Source organism: Lutra lutra, chromosome 15 (genome assembly GCF_902655055.1).
Source record: "Lutra lutra chromosome 15, mLutLut1.2, whole genome shotgun sequence".
Taxonomy (NCBI): Eukaryota; Metazoa; Chordata; class Mammalia; order Carnivora; family Mustelidae; genus Lutra; species Lutra lutra.
Window position 1 is genome coordinate 41,931,171 of NC_062292.1, and position 19,569 is coordinate 41,950,739.

A 19,569-nucleotide genomic window follows, 5' to 3' on the forward strand; every position below is an offset into this window, starting at 1 on the left:
GCATTCTTCCTTGGGACCTCTTCTGCAGGGCTTTACGTGCAGTGGGTTCTTAAATTCAGTAGACCCTTAACATTTGCTGGTATGGAGTTGATTCTTAATTCATGAATCTTTGGCATATCAGTTTACAGTCCTCCTGGGATATGAATTTGAATTCACCCAGATGCCTTAAAGGCTGGACCTTATCACTAAGCTGGTGAGTGGGCATTGCCTACAGTGTAGCATCTCAGTTTTACTTGAGTAGACTTGAAACGTGTTTATATGTTAATTAAATTCTAAAGAGGTGATTAGAATTTAGTGTCTTTGTTTAAAAATAGGATTTAAGTAAGAGAAACAACCCTAGGGGCGCCTGGGTGGCTAGGTTGGTTTTAAGCTTCTGCCTTTGGCTCAGGTCAGTGATCTCAGGGTCCTGGGATCAAGCCCCACATTGGGCTCTCTGCTCAGCGGGGAGTCTGCTTCCCCCTCCTTCTACTTGCCTCTCTGCCTACTTGTGATCTCTCTCTCTCTCTGTCAAATAAATAAAATCTTAAAAAAGAGAGAAACAACCCTAGTTAATGTTGATAGGGTAGTCATTGATAGTGTAGGCTAGGCATATGGTTTTCACTGAAGATAAGTTATAAATGTGAGACGGAAATTCTTCAATTCCAGATTTGAAAGCTTAGGATACCCCAAGCGTCTGAGAAGGCTAAAGATGCACCATATACTTTTCTTACTGGCTTCCCCATCTCCAGCGGTCCACATCCGCATGTTGAAAGCCTTTGTTTAGTCCAGTGGTGCTTGGCCAGGGCTGTAAAACAGAATCACCTGGGGGACTTTATAAAGAAATACATGTCAGAAGGCACTACTCTAGACCTTGGGAAAGAGGGTCTCTAGGATTGACGTTGGGATATGTGCATTTTGAAAGTACACAAAAGAATTCTTATGAATATACTCATGATTTAGAGAATTCCTTTCAGCAAACACTTCTGGACCGCTTTAGGGGGTGGTTCTGTATTGTACTGCCATGCTCTGTTGGTTGGCAGACCAGTGGCTTCCAGGGACTGTGTAATGCTTCTACAACAAAGCAGTATCATTGAGCGAGTCCTCAGTAGTCAAAGAATTTATTATTCATTTTGTAGATTATTGGGCCCTTGTTTCCCTTCCTCCTCCTCTTCTGTGTCATTGAGGACTTTATTGTTCTTCAGTATCTCCAAAGAGAAAATAAGTAAATACATTGAAATCAACTGCGTTTCTGTTTGCCTGAGTTCTTAAAAAAAAAAAAAAAAAAAGTGGAACTAAGAGGGTAATGGTCATCTATGATTTTTAAAAATGTAAAATATCAACATAATTATTGTTTGTTTACAACCATAGATAGACCATCGGTAGATAACCAAGCTTATAGTGTGCATCTACAAAACTCCTTTCTGCTGGGACCTCAAAGTACTTCCTTATTCTTTTCATTTTCTAACCACCCTCCTAGGGACTAGGATTCCTGTTCCCCGCACCCTCTTACTCACCCTTCACTAGGTGTCTAGGGTAAAGCCAGGAACTGTCCTCTGTTTTAATATTTGTAGATTGCAGTACTCAGGGCAGGGCTGGGGGTTTGTGAACCAAAGGAAGTTAATAGAATGGACATTGAGATCCAGAGAGGCTAAATGCCACACAGAAAATCAGTCCCTCCTAGAACACAAGGATGGTTTGTTGGGTGGCGCGGATAAGAGTGGGGGTGCAGTTTTTGATCATTTTACAGTTTGCTGACTTCCAGTTTAAAAAGATGCTTTCCCCAAAGTCTCGAATCTACTGAGTCATGGAAGACTGGCTAAGTAGCCTTCTGTGCTGTCCGTTGAATTGCTCTTCTTAAATTGCACCCGTACCTCCAACTGTGAAGTTGAGACATCTGATTTGAAAAGTGCATTTGTAAATGGAAATAATAATTATCAGTCCCTTGCTAATGCTGGTTTTTTGTTTTGTCTCTTCCTTTCTCTAGCATGAAAGACTTTCTAGGTAAGACCTTTCCCTGTTTTATATGCATGCTTAATACTTGTGAGAAGTGCATGTCTAATTGAACTTAGCTTTATATCGTACGCTCATATTTCTCACATCCTTTCCTTCCATTTCCTCAGCCACCACGGTAGTTCAGACTTCTGTTATTTCCTGCCCAAGTTAATGCTGCAGCTTTTCAACTCACCTCCGGCCTTCAGAGTCCCCTCCTTCCAATTCAGTTTATGTACTTCCACCACATCAATTTTCCTACAGCACCTACCAGGCACTGTGCTACAGAAACAACTCGAATAAAACCCTATCCTCACCTTCAGTAAGGGCCAAGATAGTAGTATGGACAGGTATTATGAGCAGAGAGAAAAGGCCATTAGCCTAAACTGGTGGTTCAGGGAAGACTTTGTTGCAGGGTACGTGCCTGAATTGTGATTGTGTTTAGATACTGTCACTTAATAATGAACCTAACACAATTCCTTGTACCTAGATGGTGCTCTGTAATAATTTATTGAATGAGCTGAAGACCAGAGTTGCAAGTGCTGAAAAATTAAGGAAACAGATCAGAGTTTGGGAATGATCCTAATTTTTCACCTAGCATCTGCGGATACAAAACTGATCTTCCTGAAGAACAGATTAAAAAAATATAAAGACTGTGGAGCCAAAAATATGAACCTCTCCCTTTCCACTTTTCCTCTGATAGAGAAACTAAGAAGAGATTGAGGAGAAATGTAGTTATGGGATAACATAGAACAAATGAGTCATAATTTATTTGATAATTGAGCTTATCCTACCTTAATATATATTTCAAAATGTGTAAACTTGCGTGGATTCTTCCTCTGCTTACCCTCTCACCAGGCGCAGGCTGAAGATAAATAATTTACATCTAACCTAGCAGAAAATTAGCTTTGCAAAACCGGTGGAGAGTGGTATTTTGCTATAGTTAATTTTTTTTTAACTCTGTTACATTATAATAGCCATTTATGAAAAGAGACTTCCCTATAGACCTCAAAATATGTTACAAAACTAATGGTTAAAAGAGTGAGGTATTAGTTCAGGAATAAACAAAGATATCAGTGGAACACAGTAGATAGTCCCCCAAAAGTCACGTGTGTATAAGGTGATGATGTCTCAGTTCTGTTGGGGAAGAGTTATTTGGTAAGTGATCATTGGCACAACCAACTATTTGGGAAGACAGATCCTTCCCTGAAGCCATACCAAAAAAACAAAACAAAACCAGATTCCAGATGGATTACAGTTTTTAAGAGAAAATTATTTTACTACAAAAGCAATAGAAGAGAATATTTATAATCTTTATATAGGAAAGACTCTCCCAGGCATGGTACCATAAAGGTAAAAATTGTCCAATTTAGTTATATAAAATGTAAAATCTCTGCTAGTAATAGATACCATAAACAGAGACAAAAAATAAAGTAGGAAAAAATATTTGTACCTTATGTTCGTCTTAAAAGCCTTGCTCTATAGAATGCTCCCACAGTGTAACAAGCAAAAGATTAACAAAAGCTTTGAATAGACAATTCAGAAATGAAGATGAATAACCAAAGATACTCAGCCTTCTCAGTGACCTACAAATATTTAATTTAATGAGAGTTTATCTCCTATTGGATTAAACTCTCTGAAGGACAGTATGACAATACGTATATCAAAATTTAAAATAGACTTGCCCCTTGACCAGAGGGTTCCACTTCTAAGATTGGACAAATGCACTAAAATTTATAGACAAGTCTTCTCACTGTAGCATCATTTCTAATAGCTAAAAAGTTATAAATAATATCATTGTCTGTCACTAGAAGATTCAGTTGCCATACAACCACACGGTGCAAGACTCTGCATCATTTTTTTTTTAATGAGGCAGATCTGTTTACTTACGTGGTGAGATGCCTCCAAGTGGAGGGAGAAGGAGGAGAGTTAGATAATAGTATGTATTATCTGGTTTAATTTATAGAAGTATGTACATTTTAACATCTATGTGTTTAACATTGCAAGGATATGAAATAAACTGTTAATAGTGGGTTCGTTCTTGGGCAGGATTATGGAATGACTTTCACTTTCTGTTTTAGACACTTTGGTATTACTTACATTTTTCTTCAAGCATATATTGCTTTTGAAATCAGAAAAGTCAGTAAAGAGGTTTCTATTTACAAATTTTAAAAAAAAAAAAGTGTAAGAAGAAAAAGAACGTTTCAAAGAACGTTGTAGGACTTAGCGTCTCTGTAAGACAGAGTGGCCATTAATGTCATTAGGAGCTTTGCCTCTCCCGCTCTGTGTCCTCCCTGTTGTCCCTTTACTACTTCTGACACTTAGTTCAGCTCCCCGACCCCCAGCTTTGGCAATAGCTATCGCAGGACAGAGCCTTCAGATGGAAGTTCCACAGCTGTAACTCTGCACACCATCCCCGTTCGGGGAGGGAGAGCTCTGCAGGGCTGGTCTGTACGTAGCAGTCTCGTGGGCCACATTTTCATTTGGAAAGAGCAAAGTCTGAGAAAAATGTAAACCATGGTTAAGAATCAGGATAATCGTTGTACACTTAAACAGATAATCAGCTGAGAGACCCTTCCACTAATGAACTTACCACTCCTGGAAATGAGGCCCCCGTCAACTCTCAGAGCTCAACTGCTGGAAGGTGTAGAAACCCTCATCACAGTCCACAATGTGGACCAGAAAACAGAGGGTAGAAAAATAGCTGTGGTGGTACCCTGAAATGTTTGAGATTCCAACAGACCTGCAGTGCACCTAAAAAACATACGCACCATGTCCTCCTTATCATCCCCCCCAGGCCCCCTTCCGGTTCAGAACTCTCAAGTCCATATGTTTCTGATTCATTGACAGTTCGTTGGAATCATTGTCTAAGAGCACTGAGATCCAAAAAACTTATGCTTTTAAAAGCACACTCTTTGAGGAAAGCTGTTCAACCCCAAACTAATTTGAAAAGCTCTAAGATTTAAGTCGGCACATGAGTCCAAACCGCCAATTTTTCAAGTAAGCTCCATTCTTGGCAAAAGACAACCGCCTCCTCCAAGCTGGCTCGGCTTAGCCCCGAGGTCCGAGAATGCTGGCGGAGGAGATTTGAGGAAGGAATGTGCCTTGTTTCTAGCCAAGGCTCTCAAGAGCTTCTTAGAAAAGGCGCAACTCCCCTGAAGCATTACCCTCCCCCATCTCTTCATTCTTGAAAACCAATGTTTACCTTTAACGTATCTCCAACAGGTTGGAATCAGGAGGTAGTAACCCTACAAGCAGCGATTCTTATGGTGACCGGGCCTCAGCGAGAGCCCGCCGCGAGGCCCGGGAAGCCCGCCTCGCCAGCCTGACCAGTCGCGTGGAGGAGGACAGCAACAGAGATTATAAAAAAGTAGGCTCCCTTTTCAATTTCCCGTTGTTGGGTTACAACACGTCGAGCTCTCAGCCTTTTCCCCAGTGGAGAAAAATGAGTGTAGTTCCCATGAACCAGAAGAAAAGGTGCTTCCGTGATAAATCCAAGCAACTAATTCCTTTCGGGTTTCTTGGTTTGCTCCATCTCTCTTCTAGCTAAATACAGACCATTCCATATATTGTTTTTAGTGCAGTAAATCTATGCCTTGAATCTGGTATTTAGAGGTGTAGGAGAAAGTAAAGATTGACAGTTGTAGGAAGGGAAAATAAAAGTAGATTTCATGTGTCTGAGCCGTGGAGAGTCATTTGGTAAGACTTATATTAACAAACGTGCTTTTCATGAAGTCCTGTGAATGTCAACCAAATACTTCTTGGTGATGGTAAATGATAATCTGGTTTGGGGGGGTTTAAAACACTTTACAGTTCATTGCCTTTGGTTCTTGCAGAAGAGGACCTAGCTCCAGGGGTCAGCTTGAAAAGCTTCCCTTTCAAGTGCTTGAGATGCCAGGGGGAAAAACCGTTTTTGTTAACGAAATGTTTGTTTTGTTAATGTGTTAAACAGAACTTGACTAAAATTAATATATACACTAGACCAGCTCTAAAAAAAAAAGTTCTCTTTGTACGGGGAACCACATTGACTATTTTTTGCCCTGGAGATTACCATTTTTGAAGTTGGAGCACCATTCTATTCGTTTGTGTTCAGCACCTGGGACTTCACCAATACTGAGAGGCAAGAAACCAATTGGCTGAATATAATTTGTTTCCTAGACTTCCTCCATCTTCTCCATCTGCCCCACAGTGATGGTCTGGGGCAGCGGGGATTCTCATAGGATGAAACTGTGGGAGTGCTAATCCTGGGAGCCCTGCCTAGTAGGTGACCTGATTCTTTTTCCCTCCCTTCAGCTCTACGAGAGTGCCCTGACTGAAAACCAAAAACTGAAAACAAAACTTCAGGAGGCCCAGCTAGAGCTAGCAGATATAAAGTCCAAGCTTGAGAAGATGGCCCAGGTAAGGGAGAAGAGGAAAAAGCCTGGGTGGCAGGGTGAGTGCAAGGAGGCAAAGTAACCTAAGGCTATGAGAGAGGGGAAGTGACAGGGAATGAAGACTGGCCCTCCCCAGAGACAGGAGGACAGAAGTGGAGATTCTCATCTGATTTCAGGGTTCAATCGGCATTTAACTTAAAGCGGAAAACTGATCGTTCAGTGAACAATTCCTAATAGCCTGAGTGCTAATAATTAATATTATGGATAATCTACTTATTTCTTAGTAGAAGGGTATTAACCAGTATCACAAGATTAGTGCCTAACAGTGTCTCCTGTCGTGATCATCATGTTTCAGTTCAGTTTATCTGCGGTCAGCTCCTAGAGAGGGATAAGCAAGACACCATTGAACCCAATGTAGAGAGGCAGCAAATTAGGCCTAGAGAAATAATGGTTAGCATGGGTCGTACAAGAAATTAAGGACAGGAGCACCTGGGTGGCTCAGTCAGTTAAGCATCTGACTCAGTTTCAGCTCAGATCATGATCTCAGGGTCGTAAGATAGAGCCCTGAGTTGCTCCTTGCTGAGCATGGAGCCTGCTTAGGATTCTCTCTCCATCTCCTTCAGCCTCTCCCCTTTCCTCATGCTCTCTCGTGCTCTCTGTCTCTCTCTTTAAAAAAGAAATCAATGTCTTGTTAGAATGTACAACCAGATCCCAAAGCAAAGATTCTGTCCTACAGCATATGTTACCTCCTCAAGCCACCATCGTTGTTCAGCCTAGGAATAAGGAATGTTAGCGGCAAACAGACCAGATAAACCCTTTTAGTGCCAGGCCTGATTAATTAGGCAACGCTTTAGAGGGAACTAGAGGCAATAAACTCATCACCAGTGAGACAAACACTGCAGCAAGTGCCGTCTTGGGTGATTGCTGAGTTGACAGGAAACCTATGGAGTTATCGCCCTCCTGGAATACCCAGTGACTAAGAATTTTGAAAGCTGAACGGGGGTAAAAATGGCTCTTTACTGGGAAGCCATAAATGAAAACCAGAGACAGCTAGTTGTTCTGGCTGTATGATATAATGGAAAAGCAAAGCCTAAAACACTAGGAGTGTACAGTACTGAATACTCGGGGCTCGGTGGGGCAGGGGTGGTCAGGCACCTTGGATCATCTAGAATGGGGTGAGCCAGTGCTGGGAGACCGCACGACTTAACTGCAGACAGCTGGAATACAGGGCTCTCTGGAGAGGGGCCCGGCCAGGCGCCCAGTGGGTGGCCTGGACTGTGAACTGCCCGTCATTTGAAAGAGGCCCCCCTCCGCCTGGTTGGAGTAGCTGAGCATGGCTCTTCAGCTGGGGTTTGTAAGACCTACTGTAGTGATTCAGTGGGACAAGAGTGATTCAGTGGGACAAGAAGAGTGGGTCTCAGTCCAGAACACACACACACACACACACACGCGTGCACGCGCGCGGCAGGGGGATGGAACTAAATGAACCTCGAGGGCTCCGCTGACCCCAGCATGCCTGAGGCAGGCAGAACGTCTCATTCACAGCACACACGCGGAAGATTCCGAAGGCTGACTTTTCTTCTGAGTCGTGCCACAAACTGACAACGATTAATTAATACAGACCTGCTGCTGCTTTCCCTCAGGAATGACCAGGGGTATTTTACAGGAAATGAGGGGTGTGGTCACGTGAGCCATGGGAGGACCCAATGTCACCTGCTCCCCACTCTTTCCAGAAGCACATTTCTTGATCTTTAGGGGTTCTTGGCTTTTCCTCCGGCTCCGGAGCAGTGAGCAGGCTAACAAGTGGTGACATTGACTCTCACGGGGGACACTGAAAATAAAATCAGCCCTTCCAGTCACCGGGGGAAAGGGCTTACTTTCTAGCCAACTGCTCTGCTGGGTATGTCAGAATATACTGAGTTTTGCCAAATACACATGATGGAAATTCAGAAGAAACAGTGGTGCTACAAACCAGTCCTCTGCTGTTTACTACAAATGGAGTGTCTGGCAGGACAGGAGGAGAGCCTGTCAGCCCCACACATCGTAGAGAGACACTCACCGCATGGACACATGCGACATTTTACATGAAAGGTCTGCCCTGACTCTAACGGGGTTAAGCTTTTAAAAGCAAAACAAAACAAGTTCTTTGTAGAAGTGAACTAGTTAAGGTCACTCTGTAGAAGGGGACTAAATGAAAATACTGAAATCGTGACAGTTTCTGTGCTTCTCAGGCTCAGGGAAGGGAGTCGGACGAGGATACAAACCAGAGCCCGGATCTACTTCTGCCTTTTTTCTTTTCCTTCCACTTCTTGTAGATTCAGTGGAAAGGCAGATGGCCCTGACCTTCAGAACAGAAGGTGAAAGCCTAGGACAGGAGCCAGAAATCAGAGTTTTACTGTTAGCTCTAGCTATCCCTTAACATTCTGAAAAAAGAAATCTCTGCCAAAAGACCAGTATACCTTCTGTATTTTTAAAGTGTTGCTTGCACATGGTACTAGGCAAAATAAAAATAATCACCCCGTATTTATTAAATATAGTCTATTAAAAATACAAGAAATTTTATAGCGCTAAGGCCAAAAGGAACTTAAGGTTCATTTCCAGTCCCTGTTTAAGAGTCACTACCTGAAGTTATTCTACTTTTTAGCTACGGTGGCTAAATCTTCTTGGCCCTTCTGTGACATTTATAGCAAAAATCAAAGATGTTATAAGTTCCAGTCTTTTGTTCAGGTAAAATCTCACCTCACCTGGAAGCTCAGTATACAAAAGAGATAAAAGTGGAGCTGTTCAGTTCAAAGCAGGGCTGATCGCACGAATGGGCTCCGAGAAACCCGGGAAGCCCGCCCACACGTGCACGCCACTGCTTTAAAAGAGAAACAGCGTCAGTGCCCAAAGCAGAAAGACAACAAGTGCAAAGGGATTGCTTAGGAGAGTGCCATGGGACTTGGACCCCCAAGTTCATGAGCCTCTAGCTTTCAAAGAAGAAAAGCCACTTTTCATTTCATCTGAGTCGTGAGATTACTCACAGACCAGGAGAAGAGAGGGGCAGTGAGGTATAAGGAGACAGTTGGCGTTGAAGACCTAACAAATGTTTGTGTGTCTGTGTTGGGGGATGGCTTTGCACTTGGGACTGTGCTAAATCTTAAGAAGCATTACTACCACCTCTGCTCCCTCGTGGGAATCCTGCAAACTTCAGAAAGGCAATAATGTCAGACCTAGAGATCTATCGGAATCTGTTAACTAGGGTTTTCTGCCCCAGTGAGAGCCCAAGCCCTGACATCTATTTCTGGGTGTCTCACGGTGAAGCTGAACCAGACTGGGCTTCCTAGTGACCCTGAGACAACCGAAGTGACCACTGTTTGTCTTCAATTTGCACTAGCAGAAACAAGAGAAGACCTCTGACCGATCATCAATGCTGGAGATGGAGAAAAGGGTATGTGTGTGTTTCTTCCCCCGGCTCTGTTTCATCTGAGTTTCTCTGACTTTGTTGTTCAGGCCAATGGAAAAAGTTTGTCTTAAGAAGGCGGGAGTTCTGCCACATTCCATTCCTAGCTTGATAATAAATTCTTTTTGTGTGACTCTGGACAGCAGTTTGATTGCTAGTCCTTTTGGCTTCTTTAGATGGTTAGTGCTTTTCACTTAGTCCAGTCTTAGGGTCTGGGGTGGGTCCTTGGAAGGTCATCCCATGCCCTGGTTTGGCCTATAGGCAGAACTGCACAACACACACACACACACACACACACACACACACCCCTACAGTATATTTTGGTTTACTGTAAATCAGCACACATGTACACATCCGGACCAAGGTCTCTTTTCCCTTCCTGTCACCTTGAACAGAATGGAAGCTTTCAGCAGGACCCTGTGCCATTGATTTAGGTCTTCTGACTTGTTCTATGAGCCAGCAGAATCTTGCACTCACTCTGACTGGGGGGTGGGGAGGGGACATTCCAGTTCAATTGCTGACCTCCCAACTGCATTCAGAATATTTTTCTGGGATTTGACATTCTTGGATTGGGAAAACTCAGATTTATTGATGAACCTAGCTGTGATTTGACCCTAAGAGTATAATATGTTCTCATCCCTCCTGTTTAATTTGGAAAACATCAAAGTTTTATATTTTATTTCCTTGGCCTATAACAAAACCTCACTGGCATGTCATCTAATCAAGGAATCTTCAGAGTGCAGGCTAAATCAGGAGTGGGTTGCTGGGAGAGAGATGGGCTAGGGGAAAGGGTGCTGTTTCTTCCCAGATAATGATGGCTGCTTCCCCACTCACCATCTGCTCCCCACCATGGTAGAGGCAGCTCCTTAGGAATTTGAGGGGAGCATTATTGAAGATAAGGATGCCTTTTATTAATAGAAAACAAGGGCCCTGGTCACTGGCAGTCATTTGAGAAATTCCGTAAAATCAGAATATTCAGAGGACCCTGGTCCTACCATTTGCTTCTCTTCGAACATCCTGATGGAGATTTAAGTCACGTGATTTCTATCAACGAAGTAGTTTCATCCCACAGATCAGTCTCTTAGTCTCCTGCATGAGGTTTGCCTGAGATGTGACGCAGCTGATCACGTGGCCCCTGGGAGGCAGCATTTTGACTCCCTTTTAACCCCAGTCGATGTTAAACAGTCTCATTGTTTCTAAACAGGAGAGGCGAGCCTTGGAGCGGAAAATGTCAGAGATGGAGGAGGAGATGAAGGTATGGAGAGCTCTTTCTTCTTTCTTTGTGTGCCCATTCCCTAAATGCCTGCTAGGACTGGGTCATTGAGCTTAGGCCTGCCCCTCCAGATTTCCCCACACACTCAACCCCCTCAAGAAGAGATGATGTGTGAAGAGGAGCCGAGCAGAGCATCTCTCCTCAGCCATTTCAGAGGCCCCCTGTGGGCACTTCGCAGCCTCTCTGGGAACCAGTGCTGCTCTGGCTTAAGGGGAGGTGTCTGCAGGCTGGAGACAAAGCGAAGGTCAACTTCTTCTAAGATTTTTCCAAGCAATAGCTTCACCCTCAGGGGCTGGATGAAAAGGCTAAAACAAGGGTCCCAGCTCTCTAGGCCTGGGGTGCCCGAGGGAGCCTGAACACAGCCAGAGACTTTCCTGCGCCTTCGCTGTGACACAGTTTGAGTCATTCTGCAGCAGAATGCAGATTAATTCACACATCCATTTCCTGCCCCAGCCCATTTCCCCCTAAATATTCAGTAGTATTCAGCACTCGCCCACTAGAATAAGCTCATGCCCCCAGTGACACCCCATGGCTTACTGCTTTCCTCTCTCCCTTCATCGTGCCCTGCGTTGACCATCATCTCCATTAGCCGCTTTAACAAACAACTGCTGTCCCAGGGGGCTTTGAGTGCTGAGAACTGGCAGTCAACCCCGAAGAGGCAATTCCCTGCTCTGGAAGGGGCCTGCAGAGCAGTAGGGAACATATTGCTGCTCGGGGTAGCCACCTAGGGGTGACGTGGGAGCATCTGAGCCCTGAGAGTACATGTTGCCTCATGTCCATAGTCACCTAGCACTTGCTCGGCTTTGGCCTTTTTTTTTTTAACTTCAAGGATCTTATTTTACTAGCTGTATCATACAAAGCATTCCTCTGAAGAAACGCGGGTTTTCTGACGTGGGAGCAACAAACACTGGGGTAGTACAAGGCAGATCCCCAGAGCTCTTGCGAGCGAGCATCCCTAATATGCAGTTAGAGCACTTCAGGAGAAACATTTATTACTACAATGGCCAAAAAAATCGGTAATTTACTGAAGAAAAAACTTCTCAGCACCTGACAAGGCCCAAGTTTACAGAAGATCCAGTGCTCATAGTCCTATTACTCTTTATATAATTCCAGAATGAGGGAGATACGCCCTGCCCTTGAGTTCTTAGTCACCATTCCAAAGCTGTAACTGATCCCATTCACATAGAATTTCAAGCAATACCTATTTATATCTCCAAAAAGTGGCATTTATATCTTTCAAGTTGATGTAAAACAGCAAGAAGTAAAAACACTTAATGGTTAATTCTCCTATGGTAAAAACAGGATGACCCAACACCCTTAGCTTCTCCATCTTCTGATTTTTCCAAACGCACCTCACCTAGACCACAGAAGTATTCTCTCCCATTTCGAGCGGTGTGTTAGTGGAGCTGAACAGTTTTGGAGGAATGAATAGCCACAGTTCTTGGTTGCGCTGGGGGCTCCTCCATTTTTGAAACCCCTTGAGTAGACACTGTCTGTACTCTACTGTTAGGCAGCTGTCGGTGGTGCTCATTAAGGAACAGCCTAAATGCTGATGGGGAACATGTAAATGAAGCCAAAGGTGGTGCCTTCTCATGAGGACCCAGGAGCCCAAGGCTAGCCCAGACCTACTAGTCACAGAACTCCGCACCACTCTACCCAGGCCCGCATGCAAAGACCCAGAAAGTCCCCAAGTAGAGCAGCTGAGGTCCTTCTTTATTTCTGTTCCGATCCTAAATTGCCGAGCATGAGAGCCCCTTCAGTGGTTCTAGTTGCTCTCAGGCCTGGTTTGAGACAGGCTTCCAGATTTCTTTCTCCCTGTTCTGTCAGGGCGAGGACTTCCTCAACTAGGTCACGAGTTCCTTTCTTTCCTCAAGAGATCAAAATACATGAAGGTGTTCACTCCCTCAGGCTCAAGTTGTTTGCCAGCCAGCTTAGATCCAGTTGTTTAAATTATCAAAGGAAGCCAGATTCTGGCTGTTTAGACCTCAAAAAATAGGCACACTGATTTGAAACTGGTTTTTGTTGTTGGGTTGTTTTTTTTTTTTTTTTTTTTAGTTTAAAAATGGATGCATTCCGTCAATTGCCATTATTCTCCATGACCAGGTGCAAAGTCAAATGGAGAAGACACACCTGCAAGTTCCAAAGCCCCTAAACCCCCTTTGCTCAGGTCCAAGCCCAACACCAGGTTTACAGATCGTCCGGCTCCCCCTAGAGGACGAAGTGGGAGGAACATACAAGCCTCACAGCCAACACCAATTTCGTGTTTGTGTCTATATCTTGAGATAAGCAAAAACGTCAAATATTTAGATACAGACATCATAAAATTGATGTCACTGACCTTAAAGGAGTCCAAGAAGCTGCTTGGGTAGCTTTCAGGTCCTTCTTCATCCAGGCTACAGTTTGTGGTCAGTAACATCTTGGGAATGATCAGTGATTAAAATCTCTGTGTGCTAGGCAGCCAGTCAACCACACAGGTAACTAACTGTCTTATCGAATCTGAGACCCAGTACAACTAAGGTCCAGTTAATCCCCTGGCCTGTTGCGTATTTGGTTTATACAGATGCTCAAACCTCTGGGAGCAATCAATAGGGAGCAGGTTGAAGGTTGACCTCCATTGAACCCCGAAGATCCAGTAGGTCCTCAAGGACTCTGGTGCCTGTTTTTCTGATTCTGGCAAATAAAGTGCAAAGGCCAAGTGAAATGGGGAACCCTGAGATGGGCTTGCCCAGATGTCCATGGGGCTCTGAGCTTGTGACATGGGTTGCATCTTTCTGGCCTTACTAGAAAGGTAAGTATTTATGAGTTCTCCCCAGGACATACTGCACTCAGATCCTGGATTGGAGTAGAATGATGTGCCAGCCTCTGACAGGTGTGCATGTCAGCGTGAGCTGTGCGAGGCTGCACTGGGTCTGGCCCGCATCAGACCGGATGACTTTTCTACTGCATCAGCCATTCAGCATTGGCCTCCTTCCCAGACCTCCTCCCTGCCTCTCCCAGGTCCTTGCATGAGGGGCCCAGCAGCCACTCCCCTTTTAGATCGCTCTTGGAATTTTTATTTTTACTTACTCTGGAGATACCACTAGCTGATCCTGCCCTTGCCCACCCTGCTCTGTGCCCTGCCCTCCCCTCCATCTTGCTGCCTTATTTTCAGTACTGTTTCCTACGGAACATTCCCCCAGATTGTTTCCTGCCTCTCTCCCTCATGCTGATAACTTCCAAATTCTTCCACCTCGATCTGCTTGTACTCACTTGTTAGATTGAATCATTTCATTGCTCGTGCCTTTTATATTATTCCCTAGGAGGCAAGGACCACTTCATGTAATGACTGTGGTTATGTTGAAAGCTTTGGTGCAAGGTCAACACCAAAGAAGGGTGAGAGCCAGGGACTTTCCATTGGTTCTTATGTTTGGTCCCTGCCCATTTCTTTAAATATTTCCATATGCTGCACCATGATCTCCTCTGATCTCAGTCCTCTCCATGGCCTGGATGCTTGCAGAGGGTAAGATCCACTGCCTGGTCCCTACCCTTCAGTGGCTCCATGGAAGTGTTGGACTGCTCTGCCTTTTTTCCAAGGTGCTCATTCTCCTCCTTTGGGGAAAGAGATATTCTGCAGTTTGTCTCTGCTTGTTTTTCCTTTTCACTGTTTTTCCCCCCTCATGCTGCCTTTCATTTTCTTGCTTCTTCACGTCCAACTATAACTCTGCTAGTTCTTCATTTCTGTGCCTCACATCCATGTGGGTATGAGAGACTTCTCTCTGGTTTGTCATCACTGTAATCCACAGGATTTTTCATCTTCCTCTGTGAAGCCCTATTTGCATAATAAAATCCTTTTCCTCCTCCCAAAGAGCTGAAGGTCTTGGTTACAGGGTCAGTACGGACAACCACTTAGGCAAGGACAGTAACAGTAAGCAGCCCTGTGATATAGTCCCGTTTATTGAAGTCTTTAGGTCCTTTATGGGCTACGAGGTATTAGGAAGAGTATCTGTGGACTGGTTATTCTGTCCCATTTGTAACACTTACACATAGGGAGGTCTGAACTAGTACATCAGTCCAAGCAATCCCCCTGTCTTGGACATTTGTTTCTCCAGCTTCTGTGCACAGCTGTAATTTTCAGAGCATGAGTCTGTATGGGAACACCTCCAAGCAGCCATCCGCCTGTTCATGAGCTGGGACAAAAAGCACAGTCAGCTGTGAATTTCACGACGCAGGTAGTCCTCTAGCAGCTGAACGGCGGGTTGGCAGTTCTTGGAGCCTGGAACAAGCTTCCGGACTGCAGTGGAGAACTAGCAGGGTTAATGAGGCACCCTACAAAACAGGCCGGAGGACCCTGCCGATCGCTGCCCGTCTCTTAGCTTGTACGTGCCCCTTCGACCTTCTAAACAGTACATGCCTCGTGCAGAAAGTACTTAAAACAACAGGCCTCTCTTTTGTTTTCCTTGTTTCATTTTTTTAAATAAAAAATGAAGAGAAGGACCCGGGGGTCAGGGGAGTAGGAATAGGGGCCAAGTATGGGGCACGATGAGAGGAAGGAGAGAGAAAAGGGCCACAGCTGGGTTTAGGAACGCATGGAGTCCTCAACTCCAGGTCCCACTGAGGATGAAGAAGGGCCCCTGAGGCAATGGGTCAAGCGTGTTAAATCCGTTCAGAAGGCCCAAGCCACATGGTGGCTCTCCTTCTCAAAAGCCATCCACACATGCTGTTCGAGAACATGGTGGTCGTATTCACGTGCTGACCTGCAGCGTAGTTAGACCTTAGCCAAGAATCGTAGGCCCGGCTCTCCCCCTCGTTGGTGCTTTTCTCCCTTCTGCCTCCTCTCATCCTGCACCATCACTCCTGCCTTTCTCATTTCCTTTCTTGCATGCCAACTAAAAACAAAAAACAAAAAGTCACGTGATTTCTTTGTCCTACTTTTATCTCTTCTGGTCTGTCTTGTCTCTCTCTTGTCTGTCTGTCCTCTCCATGTTTCACTCTCTACAGAACCTCCACCAGCTAAAACAGATTCAAACCTTGAAGCAGATGAACGAGCAACTGCAGGCTGAGAACAGGGCCCTGACCCGAGTTGTGGCCAGACTCTCGGAGTCCGTCGAGTCCTCGGAAACCCAGGAGCTCTAGTTCTTGCCCCTCTTCTCCACCTCACTTCCCTCCTCCACCACTCCAGGCATGTTCACTCTTCTTGTTGGACCCAGAAGCCCTGTGCTCATGCCCCTCCATCGGAGCCACCGTATTGTGGGTGCCTCTAAGTGTCGGTCATCTGCAGATGGAAAGAGCCAGGACTGAGACCACAGAGTGAGACATAACAGCCTAGGTCAAGGGGAGGCCGTGGAGGAACCCTTACCTGGGCCAGTGGTCTATTTGGTAAGATCACCACATCACCTCCTCCCCTGGAGACTGGATGTGGATTTGCTCACTCGGCTACACATAGGAGTACACAGATGTGCACCCAAACCCGTGGATGTGCAGACTCGGCAGGGTCATTGCCGAACTGAAATTGAGCTGCTTGGTCGGCAGCAGCCTGAGTACATCATGGTCGCTGGAGCAATGGCGGCTGGTCCTGGACTCCAAATTCTTGTTGGGCCCGGGGTAACCAAAGTTAGGGACTCTGAACCCTGGCTGGGAGCTTTTAATGTATGTAGTGCCTGGTGGACCCATTCCCCCCTTCCCCACCCTGCCCCAATCCCCAGAACGTACCAGACAGAACGAAGTCTTCCACATCTGACAACATGCTGCATGGGGACGACCAGCACTAAAGGCTAGAGCTCCACCACCAGCAACGACACTGCCCAGCCCACCATTTGAGTAGAATTGGCTGTTCTTTGCCTCCCTTCTGCAATAATCTTTGCTTTCTTCCCCCTCCTTGGGAGGGATCGTTCTCATCCCTGTCACAAATCTCCGGGTCCTAAGGATGTGCCCCTTTACCCCCACCCCTAGCCAGTGTGGGCTGTGAGGCAGAACACAGCCTGGATAAATGAGACCCGCACATAGCCAGACCTTCCCTAATGGGGGTAGGTTTGCAAAGGACATGACAGTCGTTGGAGCAGAGAGGAGGGATTTATTCTCAGCTGGGAACCAAAAACTATGTTTGCCAACCTGGAGCCTTTCCTTGGATAGAGGCCTGAAAGACAAGCTCACAGATAACTTGTTTTCCCATTCCGCGGTGGTGTGATGGGGTCACCGCTGCTGAGCAATTTCACTCTCTGAAATGAGTTTTTAATTTTCAGCAACAATCTAATTAGCCCTGACCAGTGCCTGTTCTTTTCTCTGCCTATTTGCTTGTGCCTTCAGGGTCAGCAGCTGGTAGTTAATACCCACCAGATCTCAAGCACTCAAATTACCATAAGGGCTGAGCTAACATCCTGCTGTAGATGCTATCACGCACAGAAAGAAAACTGAAAGGGAAGTAATACCGGGCCTGGCACCAAGCAACTTAGTCACCCTACTTACCGAGTGCCATGTCAGGTCCTAGCTCCGTGCTTTAAAGTAAGCCTCGGGATTACTGGAAAATTCGACGGGTGAACTAGGGACCCACAGAAGATGTCCCAGTTACTTTTAGTTTCCCTCTTGGTGCAACATAGTATAGAGTATGGAGCAAAACTAGATCTCGTGCTTTCAGTAGTTCATAACTAAGGTAACAATTATCACTTATTAAGGCCTGTGCACAGTACCTTCTATGCTTTTTCTCACTTCTTCCCCAGAACAGTCCTTTTAACATGTGGGGGGAAAGCAAGTTACAGATCAAGTAACCTGTCCAGGGTCACTCAGAGAGTAAATGGTAGAACCGAAATTCATACCCAATATGTCACATTCCAGACCCAAGCACTCAACCACTGTGATTTTAGCTGCCTCATGTTTGGCTCAGAGTTTTAGCCATTTGTTAAGCATATGCACTAAACAGTGCAAGAAGAATCTGTTGAACAACCATAGTGTGCCCCACCTTTGCAGCTGAGGGATGGGGGGCAGCATTCTGCTTTCTCTGCACTCTTGACTACTTCAACAGCCATTATCACCCAAAGATTTTGCCACTGCAAAGAAACCATTGCATAGCACATGTAACAGACCAGCAAACCGTGGCCCATCGAGTCTGGCCCATAAGCCATACAAATGGAGGGGGGCAGAAATCAAAAGACAAAGACTATTTCATGACACATGAAAATAATGGAATCAAATTTTGATGTCCAAAAATAAAGTTTTATTGGAACTGAGCCATGCTCATTTGTTTACATATTATCATTATGTTTATAAGTACTTTTGGGCCACAAGAGCAGAGTTGAGTAGTTGGAGCGGAGACCATATGGCTTGATACCAGTTTTCTGGCCCTTTACAGAAAACACTTGCCGACACCCACCAGAAGAAAGAGGGGATAAATAAGCCAAACTGACAGTGTGGCCAAGAAAGTTTGCCCTGACTTTTTGGGTGTTTTGGGGTTTGTTTTGTTTTTTAATAATCCCTTAGAGAAATCATCTTATCTCAATGTGTTGTGTACGCCATTTCCAAAAGAATGTAAGCGTGGGACGCCCTCCCCACTTCCCAAGTAGTCAGAAGCAAAGCAGCCTGGGTAAGGCTCGTCCTGAGCTCCCATCACCCTGCAGCTAGCTAGCCTTGTCCTTCCCAGGACTCCGCAGCTTTAAGACCCTCATATCCTCTCCCTCTTCAACACATTCCTCATCAAAGGCTGTACAGAGTCATGTTTGGAAAAACATGCACTTAAATTTTATTTGCCCAAGACACCTTAACATCAAACCGGTGAACTGGTAATTTAGAAGTTAAGAAAGCTGACCTCCAGGGGGCTGAAATGATAAAGCTCCGTTAAACCTCCTCCTCCTCTAGAGCTTCCGCATGTGTTCTTATTTAATCATTCTTTAACTCCAAGTGAGTACCAGATAACACTGTTCATTTCCCCCTCTCCCTTTTGAGAGTCAAGTTTATGAGACTCTTTTCCCCCTTGGTTTCTACATTCCACGTCTTGTACTTTTTGACACTCCCTTAAGATGTCAGTTGTAGCGTATTGCAGCTGGGAAATTGCCTTGTCCAAGGGTTTTTTTTTTTTGTTTTTTTTTGTTGTTGTTGTTTTTTTTCCCAAAGAATTGAGTTCTTAATGTGGAAATAAATCACCAAGTCTCAAAGAGTTGTTTGTACATTTAAAAAGCAGGGAGGGGTCAGCTCAGTTCTGATTTGGTGAGCTGCCGGCAGAGGAATGAAATCCAAGAGACGTACAGCTCCTTCCCTGCCTATGGAATGCTATTGTGGAAATAACGACTTTCAGAGTCTCACTGATACCCAGGCTGGCGGTGGGATCCAGGATGGAGCACTGGAGAGCAGATGGGAAGCTGAAGCACTGTGGGGCCAACCTGGCTCACTTTTTCTAAAAATCTTCTTGGACTGAGCTTTCTGAGCATTCACTTCTGGTAGTCAAGGCCACAGGGATAGAGGCACAGAAGAGAGCAGCCAGAACAGCTTTGATTAGGCCAGAACAGCTTTGATTAGGGGAGGCAGAGGCAAAGGACCAAAACTTTATT

General features: G+C 45.1%; 1 protein-coding gene across 9 annotated transcripts in view; it reads left to right on the plus strand.

Annotated features, from left to right (window-relative positions):
• The window catches only part of PPP1R12B (protein phosphatase 1 regulatory subunit 12B), a 216,470-nt gene that overhangs the window by 187,733 nt on the left and 9,168 nt on the right, over nucleotides 1-19,569 (plus strand). For 4 of the 9 annotated variants that reach the window (XM_047705541.1, XM_047705546.1, XM_047705549.1 and 1 more), the window contains 6 exons: nucleotides 1,964-1,980; nucleotides 5,194-5,338; nucleotides 6,262-6,366; nucleotides 9,718-9,771; nucleotides 10,988-11,038; nucleotides 16,034-16,214. In XM_047705541.1, coding sequence (XP_047561497.1) covers nucleotides 1,964-1,980; nucleotides 5,194-5,338; nucleotides 6,262-6,366; nucleotides 9,718-9,771; nucleotides 10,988-11,038; nucleotides 16,034-16,168 — 507 coding nt within the window. In that variant the 3' untranslated portion in view covers nucleotides 16,169-16,214. The remainder of the gene's footprint in view (nucleotides 1-1,963; nucleotides 1,981-5,193; nucleotides 5,339-6,261; nucleotides 6,367-9,717; nucleotides 9,772-10,987; nucleotides 11,039-16,033; nucleotides 16,215-19,569) is intronic. The other 5 variants (XM_047705543.1, XM_047705547.1, XM_047705551.1 and 2 more) reach the window with 3 other exon arrangements.